Source organism: Mesoplodon mirus (genome assembly GCF_964341445.2).
Source record: "Mesoplodon mirus genome assembly, chromosome: 16".
Taxonomy (NCBI): domain Eukaryota; kingdom Metazoa; phylum Chordata; class Mammalia; order Artiodactyla; family Ziphiidae; genus Mesoplodon; species Mesoplodon mirus.
This window is the reverse complement of record NC_138992.1, coordinates 58,533,580-58,545,409: the sequence shown is the minus strand read 5'-3', so window position 1 is coordinate 58,545,409 and position 11,830 is coordinate 58,533,580. Positions and strand designations below refer to the sequence as shown.

General features: G+C 39.1%; 1 protein-coding gene across 6 annotated transcripts in view; it reads left to right on the top strand.

Annotated features, from left to right (window-relative positions):
- ZFHX4 (zinc finger homeobox 4) overlaps positions 1–11,830 on the top strand; it is a 179,966-nt gene that overhangs the window by 25,557 nt on the left and 142,579 nt on the right. For 5 of the 6 annotated variants that reach the window (XM_082601141.1, XM_082601137.1, XM_082601136.1 and 2 more), the window contains exon 3: positions 649–1,151. In XM_082601141.1, coding sequence (XP_082457267.1) covers positions 649–1,151 — 503 coding nt within the window. The remainder of the gene's footprint in view (positions 1–648; positions 1,152–11,830) is intronic. The other variant, XM_082601139.1, reaches the window with a different exon arrangement.

Sequence of the window (11,830 nt, the reverse complement as noted above, 5' to 3'; positions counted from 1 at the left end):
TTGGCAAACTTTGTTTTCCTGTAATAGGTTGATGAACAAATACTAATTGGCATTAATTGCCTGTCACCGTTAGCTATACCTTACCAGGTTTATAGCTTCAGTTTCGGCAGTTATGCACTAAAATATCAGACTTGAGCTTCCAAAGGGTATGCCATTACTTTTCAGGAAAATTTTTGAAAAATATTTTAACGTCTGTGATTGAAGATAATTAAACGAACAGTAATACCGTTACCTTACCCCAGATATTTGGCGGTAGATTGCAGGCACGCATACAGTATTAGCCAAATCTCATCAAGCTTTTAGACGAACTGCGAAATAACAATTAGTGCTCATGTAAGTTTATCTAGGTGCTTAAATTGCAAGCACGTGACTGTGTTGTTATGGTATTGATCAACTTTCCTGCCCTCGAAAATACAAATTTCAGAATGACATCATGCCCAGTAGGAGTAATTAAAGCTATCTGATGAGGGAATTTAGAAGTTGAAAGGGATGATTGTAATTGATCCTGATTCAATCCTATTATAGCTTTTTATAGTTTAAGCTCTAGAGAAAGCACATTCCTTGTCAGGGCTTTATTTTACAGATTCCTTTGTGTGCGCTGTGTTTTCCAGTCTCTATTTTTCCTCTTAATTTTTTTTTTTCCTGTAGTAAATAATGAGCTGCCGCCTGAAATCCGGCTTGCCAGTGGTCAGCTAATGGGTGATGACCTGTCCCTCCTTACTGCAGGAGAGCTGTCACCTTATATCAGTGACCCAGCGCTGAAGCTATTCCAGTGTGCTGTTTGCAACAAATTCACCTCTGACAGCCTGGAGGCCCTAAGCGTGCATGTGAGCAGCGAGCGCTCCCTCCCAGAAGAGGAATGGAGGGCTGTAATTGGAGATATCTACCAGTGCAAGCTCTGTAACTACAACACTCAGCTCAAAGCCAACTTCCAGCTCCACTGCAAGACTGATAAACATATGCAGAAATATCAACTGGTGGCTCACATTAAAGAAGGGGGCAAAAGCAATGAGTGGAGGCTGAAGTGCATTGCCATTGGCAACCCTGTTCACCTAAAATGTAACGCCTGTGACTACTACACCAACAGCGTGGATAAATTACGCTTGCATACCACCAATCACAGGCACGAGGCAGCCCTGAAGCTCTACAAGGTAAGCAGTGTCATCCATTTCTCTTGGCGCGGAGTACAGGAGGGAATTAACTGTTTTGGAGCTTGGACCACAAATCTGCAAGTTAAGGAAAAAAGAGAGGAAAAAAAAAAGAAATAGAAGGGCAAGAGCCACAGTTTCTGCTTCACATTGCTAAATGCAGAGCCTGTTGAAGTAGATGGAATCGGAAGATATATTTAAAGGATTTGCCATATGTCCCTTTTACATGTATCTCCGTGGGACTGATCACTCTACTGGTTGCCCTGAAACAAAATCACTTTTCTGAGTGTTTCCATATATAAAATAATACTCTTAAACCTCTTTTATTGATTGATCAAAAACAACAACATAGCAACACTCTCAGCTAAGCATTAATAGTTTCAGGGATCAGAGGACAAAAATAGCGCTGCCTTGTGAGTGCATCATCTTTTGTTTGGTGACAAACAAGGATGATCCAAACACTATGTTTGGTTTATGGGGTTTTTTTCCCCTGCAAGCTCCTCGTGGTATTGAGTAAAAACCACGCACTCCCTTAGCATCAGTTGTCAGTCTCCTACTTAACTCTGTTGTTATTTTGCATGACTTTTCCCAGCTAGTAAATTTTTAAGCCACTCAATGGGTGTGGCACAGGTAAAAATGTTCGTTGAATGGCAACTAGACTTTTAATATTACAGGGGAAAAAAATCTATACGGATGTAATGAACACGCGCAAGCGATGAACATCATTTGTTACGTACCCTGTCTTGACGTTTTCTGAACCCTAATTACTGGTTACTTTATTTTCTGCAGTTTGTTTACTGGATTGGCTTGATTGTCTTGGTTCATGTACAAATGTAACAGATTCATTTCTATGATGAGTAACTTGGTAACTTATAAAAACCTCTTTTGTCCAGAGGATATTAAAATTCAGAAAATACTGCAAACCGTTAGTCATCATAAGAAGCTCTAAATATGATTACAAAATCCATTTTGCAAGTGTTATCTATTGATTTATACTAGAAATCAGTGATGTCTATACTATCAGGAGTCCACCAGTGATTATAATACCTATGGCTCTTCTAATGTTCTTTCCAACTATAAACAGACCACAAAAAGAGCAGATTGTGGCTATCTCGACCAGGGGCAAGAATTATTTATTTGGGTTGGCCTGCCACTATTTGTTTGGGCTGTTTCTTGAAGTTCAAATCCTGGATTGATGTACTGAGCGCAAAAACCTAAAGTAGTGGTGTGAGATTTTGTAACGTTGTTCCTGTAATATCGGCTCTCTGTGGATCAATAATGAAAGCATTAGATTTGGGTTATACCGTTTGAGGGGAGTACAGGCCCTGACGTAAGATGGAAAACTTCTAAGTTGGTGGTATTGAAAATGTAATATAATGGATGAATTGTATTATAATTCATAGCTTTTACAGCAACAGTTGACAGCCATTCAGTTGTCAACTTTTCTTCTGCTGATACCTGAACTATTAAAACTTTGAGAACACCTAGGAGAAAAAAAAAGTAAACATTAAGTTTGTATAAATAATAGATATCGACCCTGGGAGCTATGTAGAATATTCATGAACTGTGTTTGTATTCACACAGTTCCTCTAACACTTTAAATTAACATGTTGTGAATAGAAGATATAAATGTACAAATTTTTCCATTTTATTTTTCTCATGTGGGAAGCTAAAGAAAGGTAGAGCGTTCCTGTTTATTTTCTCAGGAAAGATTATTTAATCGAATTGTTTGACGATTATTTACACGTGTATGTGTGTATTAAGTCTATCCATTCATGCCATGAGTATGGATTGACTACCCTCACTGTCTGTAGAGCAGTTTGCTAGGTGTCAGGGTTACCCTTGAATTTCCTTTTCAGAGAGAGTTGGATGTTGTCTTTGAAAGTGTAACAACCAGATGAGATAGAACTTGCTTATAGAGAGGGCCTTAAAGCAGAGGGAGCTTTAGATCCCAGAGCCAAAGGCTATATGTACTCTTACCTTAAAAACGTTATGTCATATATAAATTGACTTTTCCCCCATCTTCTTTATTTGCTTATCTCTTAAATACCCAAGTGTCCTTGTGGTGTGGTGTCTAAAAATGGTCAACAAACAAATAAAAACACACTTTGAACAAACTTACCTTGAATTAAAGGAAGATGGAAGAGATAAATATTGGAGCCATTGAAACTTGGTATTGGGCAATTGAACTATATTATTTTGCATTAGCCTTCAAGGAGCATTCATTCTTTCTAGAAGTCACTAGAAAAGTTCTTCCGGAGTAGCAGTGTGTTGAGGATGCTGTTTCTAAACTGATTTACAGGAACTGTGTGAGTCGGAACTGTGTGAGTCAGATCCAGAGGATTTTCAAGTGCAGTAATGAGGATATTAGCAAGCTTGGTCGTCTTGTGTCGGCAACATAAAATTGCTCCATAAGTAACATTAATTGCTTTTAAATGAGACCCTAACAAATTGGCCTAGGCCTGGAAAAAAATGATGGTTTGGAATATGGCGAAAATATTAAAATTAGACTTAAAATGGTGTCTGAGCTAATGACTAGATAATAATCGCCTATATAAAATTCATTTTCATTAGGAGTTTAATTTACATCACTTTGCATCGTGAATTATTCAGACTTCAAGGGAAAGTGACAAGTAGCAGTTAGAAGACAAATACAGAGCTGGGAGAAAACAACTCTTCTCATTGACAGCATATTGATTCATAACACTCCAAACGTGGGGATCTGTCGGGGCAATTTGGATAAGCCACTTACCTCTTGCATGGTCAGCCTGAAGCAGTATTGCCTCAAAGATGTGTGTGTCCTTATTCCAGTTTAAGGAGGTTAAAGGTTAAAGGTTAAGGGGTAGCTTAAAGGCATCATCTGCCTAGCTGCTTAACTCTAACCTGATCAATTTAATGAAAATCTGTTTTACAGATGTTGTTTTAATGGATTTGGCAGGATTTAGGCAGCTTTAACATTAGACGTATGCTAGTAAAAATTATTTCTTTATTTGACCAGAACAACACCTTTCCTTTCATGTTTAAGGTAGAAGGCTTGTGGGTTACGGTATTTTGGCAAAGAACCCAGGGGCAGAATGTGTTGATGATTTTTCCATATGGACTCAGAAAAAAGAATACCTTTATGTCCATTGCTAACGATGACTGCAAAAACAAACAAAGCTGTGTTCATTTTTTGGCAGTATTCTTTACCTTAGGTTTTTTTTTTTTTTTTTTTTTTTTTTAAAGGAATTTTGTTATTGTTAAGAAAAGCTTACTCCTTTCTTCAGGCAAACTTCTCTGAAGCAGTAAGCACTATTAAATTTTGATCTTTTTTTCCTCTGGAAATTTTAACGATGAAGCAAAATTGGGCTAGGAAATTCAAACGATAAAATGAAACTGCAGGGCTTTCCTGGTGGCGCAGTGGTTGAGAGTCCGCCTGCCGATGCAGGGGACGCGGGTTCGTGCCCCGGTCCGGGAAGATCCCACATGCCGCGGAGCGTCTGGGCCCGTGAGCCATGGCCGCTGAGCCTGTGCGTCCGGAGCCTGTGCTCCGCAACGGGAGAGGCCACAGCAGTGAGAGGCCCGCGTACTGCAAAAGAGTTAAAAAAAAAAAAAAAAAAGAAAAGAAATTGCAGATTGACCTTAATCTTCTCTTTTAATGTCTGAAAGTGTGTTTAAAGTGAGGTTAATAAGTACTGAATGCATAGATGGCTACAATCAGTGTTGCAAGGTAAAGTGTGTGTGTGTGTATGTGTGTGTGTGTGTGTGCATCTGTATATAACGCTAACACAGTGTTCTCAGCTAAGCACTTTATTAGATTTGATTATGTTTTCCCAATTTCAAGCCTTTGCATCCTTTACAAATTTCTGTCGATTGATATTCACATAATGAATCCTCAATAAATATTTGTAAGATGAATAATGGACTAATGCGTGAACTGAGACGTATTAAAGAAACTTCTTTATTTCCAACCCTCATTAAAAAAAAAAAATGCACTGCAATTTGGTCTACCCCTTAAATTGATCCCAATCCTTTTCTAAAGTGTCCAGTAAAAAGATGAATGAAAACCACTTAGCACTACACATTCCAAATGAGAAAGAACAAATAAGACTTTGGTAATATTTCAGATTTACAGTTTACCTTATTCTTGCCTTAGAATGACCGAGACTTTTCTGGTCAGCTGATTGGTCGACCACCATCCTGTGCAGGGCATGCAAATATGCTTTCCACACCTGTGCTTTAGCTGCTTTGATAATCTTATATTGTACTTTTAAGTGAGGTGTTCACAGCTTCGCTGGTTCAAAGTCAAAAGCTTAATTATACTAGTTTTTTTTTTTTTTTTCTTCCTGCATCTGCTAGTTGTGAAGGAGAATCATCTGTCTGAATTCCATAATGCTGTTTTCATATTTGGATTGCAAATTGGCTGAGGGCAGTGAATGAATCTCTTGTCTCCATGGTGAGCAAAGGACGACACATGGGACTTAGTCCTAGGTAACTTTTAGTGTAACATTCCCCCAAGGAACATTTTTGGAGTTTTCTCATTATCCATGTTATGGATGAAATAATCCGGGTTAAGAACTAAAATCAAGGTGCCGGGGAGGGTCACAGAAGAGAATGCAAAAACCACGCTGGGCAAAGTATGTGGCAAGGAAATAAAAAATGGAATAATTAACTTCACCTGCCTTTTCTGCTTTTTCTTTTTTTTTAACTGGTAGGAAATAATAACCCAATCAGTTTGGAATTAACAAAGAATTACGAGCATTTTCTTTTCAATAGGCCTGAGCCCAACTTAGCAATTTAAAATCAAATATACCCAATATGTACCATTTCAATTATTGAACTGTCATTGTCCCAGTGTGATGGTAAAAGAGGTTAGGAGATTGTGTGGTACCCATATGCATAAAAGTCATTGCACAAAAGGAAACTGGAATATGTGTGTGTATCTAAAAAACCAAAACAGGTCTTTCTTAATCTTATTCTAGTCATTTGTTTAGATGAAGAAAGCTGTTTTCAGAGATAAACAAAAGTTTTTCTTTTCTGTTGCTAAACATTAACGTGAATATGGAAAATTTTGCACTTTTTGTGTCAGTTTCAGATTTCTGTTCCTTTCAAGGTTGAAATGCAGTGTGAAATTTAATTTCAGTTGCAGGATTTATTTTTTAAAAAGTAATCACAACTCAAATTATTCTGTTGTATTCTCATATAAAAAGACAAGGCAGTGGTTGAAAAAACAAGTTTCTGTAGTAGAAAAATACATGCTTGCCTAATACTTATAACTAATAAATATACACATCAAATAGAGGTCAGCTGGTTAGCTAATAGCAACTAATAAATCACTAGTGTTTTCAGATCACAATGTAATTGGCCAGCCCTACTACTATGTCTACTTCTGTTTTTAAGCTTGACATTTACTGAAGCACAGCCATGTGTTGGAACACGGCTACTCCAGCACAAATATGGGCATTCTCACTATATTCACATGGCAAGAAATATATACTACATTATGAGCTGAGAACCCTCTTTGTATTCCACTAGGAAGAAATGACCAAAAACGTCTGTCTATCCAGATACATAATAGATAGATAGATACACACATATATATAGATATATTTTGATACATACCAATCCCTAGAAGGATTACTTTAGACCAGGTATTAACAACATATTACATCCATGTCAGGATATATAAAATGTTTTTTTTTTTTTTAAGATGTTGGGAGTAGGAGTTTATTAATTAATTAATTTATTTATTTTTGCTGTGTTGGGTCTTTGTTTCTGTGCGAGGGCTTTCTCCAGTTGTGGCAAGCGGGGGCCACTCTTCATCGCGGTGCGCGGGCCTCTCACTATCGCGGCCTCTCTTGTTGCAGAGCACAGGCTCCAGATGCGCAGGCTCAGTAGTTGTGGCTCACGGGCTTTGTTGCTCCGCGGCATGTGGGATCCTCCCAGACCAGGGCTCGAACCCGTGTCCCCTGCATTAGCAGGCCAATTCTCAACCACTGCGCCACCAGGGAAGCCCCTAAAATGATTTTTTAATGTGTGAAATTGTTAACAAATCCAGACGAAATTTAAAGAAAGCAAAGCGTGTCATTGGAATCCTCCTATTTTATTTCTGACACATCTTTCCTTAACTAGTGCCACCATCTCCCCACACATCAGGCACACACCAGTATTCTCTTCTCTTTTGCTGAAATCCTTACTGTTTTCTCATCTAGAACTTCTCTTCATGGAAGTACACCATGTTGCGAGATTACCCACCTAATTCCCCAAAGAAAATGAGCATTCCTTTCATTAAGGAGGAAAGAAGCCTTTTTCATAAAAGCAAAGTAGTGCATCCAAAAGTGTAAGTGACTTTCAGGTCTTTCCCAAGGTGCATTTGGTTTTAAAGGAACCGCTTGACCTGGATGAATTCCTAATGTGTGAGGGGGGACGGTGGTTACATCAGGGATGGGGTTGTGATAGGGAGGTGCCCCACCCTAAGAGCTTCCTGCATTTCCCTTCTACCAGATACACACATGCACATACACACACACACACACACACACACATCACACCCAACCCTCCACTTTAGAGAAGCAGTAAAAACTCTGACACTGCCATTCACTTCACTTCAGGACCATGTCAACTCAGACTTTGGGATTTATGTTACTGTTTCTGTATAACTTGTGCTCATTCTGTCTCATGTGAAGTGTAGGTATGGTTTAACCCAGATTAGTAAATCCCAACCTGAGGTCATTTAGGGAATGCAGACAAAGGTGTTATATCTCATAATGAACGTGCTCTCCCTGTCTGTTTCTTTGGCTTCCACGTAATCATCTCTGTCAGTGGAGCTCGTTTAAAATCACTGAAATGTTCAGATGAATCCCAGGATGCCACGCGGTAAGGCGGCCAGAGTCATATGCTAAGCAGGCCTCGCGCTGCCCAGAGGGTCTTGGCCCAGGGTGGAGCGTGGAGGAGTTGGCATGTGCATAATGACCATGGTTCTGCTTCCAGAACATCTGGCCGGCCTGAGTTCTACTGGAAATGCTTTACCAAGTTTGCTTGGAGTCTGAGCCTCTGCTTAGGCTGAGTTCAATTAGACGTGGAGATTTTTTCATTATTCGGATAATTCAAGCCTTCAAAGGCACTTTTTTTCCCCCAAATTATCAGTGTATTGCAGGAGAGCTTATGCTGATATGATTATTCAAAAGAAGAACAACGATAGAGGCACAGCCCCCAAGAACCCGTTAGAAAACGTCTTCACAGATTCTGTAACCTAGGAGGAGTACGGTGATTGATGTTCTGTTTGAACATGCCAAATGACATGCCCAAATGACATCCAAATGAATGCCCAAATGACATCCCAAGTTCTACTTCTAATAAATACAGAAACTTTCATTAAGCACTTCCTTTGGGCCAGATTTTTAAATGTCTCTGTTTATGGAGGTTGTGTCCCATTAATGAGGAAGGATACAAACCTTCTTCTCTAAGGTGATGCTTCCTAACTCACTCTGTTCTTCCAATGTGGCAGGGACATGAATCAAATTAAGGGTTGAATCCATATACTAGCCCTTGAAAGCTTCCATGCTTTTTTTCAACAATGGCTGGTCAAAAAGCTGAGTGTGACTGCTTTCTTGGGTCATCAGTAGATGTAGAACAATGTCACTTGTATGTCTTGGCTGACTCATGGCTCTCTTGCAGTGTACAACTTTGTTAGTCAGTTTCAGAGAAAGGTTATGGTGGGAATTACAGAGCAGGATAGAGCTTTTCTATTTCTTGGAATATTTATGTTGTTCTTTAAACATGAGGATGGTGCCACTGATGCATTGCCTAGAAAATGAAGAAGAGAACCACTTACTAAAGAATACAAACTGTGTCAGATTATAACTTCAGTCAATTCCCTTGTAGAACCAGGATGCTACTTTAGTTTGAGTCTTGGAGGATCTTTCTAACTTCAGTCTGCAGTACTGTCGAGAATTCTGCTTAAAGGTAAATTATTGTAATGACAGTTCTGTATTATCACAAATAACACTTACATGTGGCAACATTTCATTTCACTCGGTTTTATAATATTTTATTAACACCCTAGGTTTCCTAACGGAAAAGTACTTTTGCAGCTTTGACTATAATACATACATATATTAAATATGTATATATAAATATAAATGTGTATTGAGACCATACTCTCAGATTTTCCTAAATACTTTCTTTCATTGGAAATATTAGGAAGCATAGAATATACACTCCTCTCTCCTTGTTGCTTAAGGGATAAATGTTAGGGTTATATTTTCTGATGACTCAATTTTTAGGGAGTAGTGTGGAGGACGGTTAAGCTTGAAGAATTCTTTGTCCCTGGATATCTGCTGATAAAAATTAGTGGAATGCAGTGCTGAGGATGTAAAGAAATGAGCTATTGATAAGTCAAACTGTATTGCTTAATTCGAGTTTGGGAGGAAAGCTTTACAAGTTTCACATACTGATTTTCAGTCCATGATTATGTGTCTTGTGTCAAGAAGAGCCTCATTTATAGATAGAGTTGGTAATTGACTGTCTATGTATGATTTACAAGCTATTGGAAAGAATCTCACCAAAAATATCCCTTCTTCTGATGCCAGTCTGTTGTCAGTGAAACTGTATGGATACTTGACTTATCCATTTATCACCTCTTAAAATGGCACAACTTTTTGAACAACAATTGTAAGTTAAAGCCTTTTATGTGCATTATCTCATTTACTTTTCCCAACAGTTATAGGTTGTTTTTCCCATTTTGACATATGAGGAAACTGAGATTCAGAGCAAAACTCCATGTTCAAGTCCTCACAGATAGTAAGAGCACGTGCTGGGGTTCTCACTCTGGTCTCTTTTCAACCCAAGCCTTCACCTACAGTATGAGGCTTTGTTAATGAAAACGTTTTGCTGTAATACTTGAGAACAGGAAGAACAGGGAGTGTGAAAGGAAGAGAAGGGCTGGGGGCCTCAGAGGCAAACAACCGTTTTGTCCAGGGTTAGTTATTTTGGAGCCCACCTTTATTCCTTCAAGTTACAGATTCCCTTAAAGACACTGCAGATGCAATGTAACGTAAGAGCTGGCTGGTAGGGTTTGCACCCACGTTTGCAGTCAACTGGCGTGATGAACTTACACCTCTTGCGGGCATCTCCAAGCCCAAAGGATGGACTCCTGGTTCAAACTGTTACCTGATTCTTTCCTATCACAACAGAATTCTTTCCCTTTAAAGAAACGTTCCTTTTGCTGGCATTTTGGGGTGTTTGGTATATTAAATAGTAAAGGACTCATAGAATATTTATCACTTCGAGTGCCTGCGCTCTCAGTGTTTGCAAGTTAAGCACCTTTGGAAGCTGCCTTAATTCATTCAGGTCACCAGGGTACTTCAGCAGTAATGTACTAAATGGTACCCTGCTGACCTGAAAGATGGAATGTGCCTCCCTAAGCATTTAACTTCCTACACAGCAACAAGTAAAGCACAGTCTACTCTCTGTCCAGGACATGAGTCTCCTTTTCCCTCTTCCTGACGTTCTTATAACTACTGGAGGAAGTCCTATTCATTTGCTACGTAACTAGCATTTTTAAAAATAATCTTGTTTTGAATTATTATTATTATTTTTTTTTTTTCGGTGTGCGGGCCTCTCACTGTTGTGGCCTCTCCCGTTGCGGAGCACAGGCTTCGGTCGCGTAGGCTCAGCGGCCATGGCTCACGGGCCCAGCTGCTCCACGGCACGTGGGATCTTCCCAGACCGGGGCATGAACCCGTGTCCCCTGCATCGGCAGGCGGACTCTCAACCACTGCGCCACCAGGGAAGCCCTATTATATTTTTAACTTGTATCTTTTACTTCTGACTTTGATTCATTTCGTTCCAAGCTTCCAGGAATTTTCTTCCCACCGTAGGTTTCTAATGCACTCCCTTCCTCTCTCTCCTCCTCGAAATTTTGCTAATGATTCCAAGGAACCGACCCACGTCTTTTTAGAACTATTGACGTGGACTTCCCTTAGAGATGCTTGCGGAAAGCTTGCCTTCCTGAATCTGGCTACCGATCCTGCAAAAAATTCTCAGTCATTGACACCGCGGCAGTTGACCGTACTCATTAATGAAATATTCTTTTAATGGAAAGGAAGAATAGTCTTAGTTTTGAAGTGACCGAACTGTTAGGAGAGAAGCTCCCAATACCAAAGCTGGTGTGTGTAAAGGATGCAAGGACATTTGGATAATTATGATGGGCAGTATCTTTTAAAGGCTTTAAATATTTCTAGCTATTTATTTGGCAGACCTGAAAATAATACTAGCCTATGTCCTTAGAGCCTGAAGTCATTCATTGTTCAGTTGTGGGAAATCAGGTAGCAAGTCTGATTGCCATCACCTCTGGAAGAGTGTCAGTTTACAAAGCATCTCCTTTAAACTCAATATATATTCAGCACTTACCCCTAAGTAATGGGGCAGGTGACTTAGAATGATTCCCCAATTGACACCAAATAAATAGTGTTGTTTTTTAAAATAAGATTAACATGCTAAAATGGAAAATATGTAAACAGCAGAATATACCTTTCAGAATTTATTTCATTTGGTGAATTGATATTACACAAACTTTGGAAGGGAGAAAACGCTCTCCTACTTACTATGAGATACTATCACTGCTTTTTAAACAGAGGCCCCTCAATGTCTTTTGAGAAAGAATTTGACTAAAAGCAAGTTCTGGTTTAATTTATTTGTTT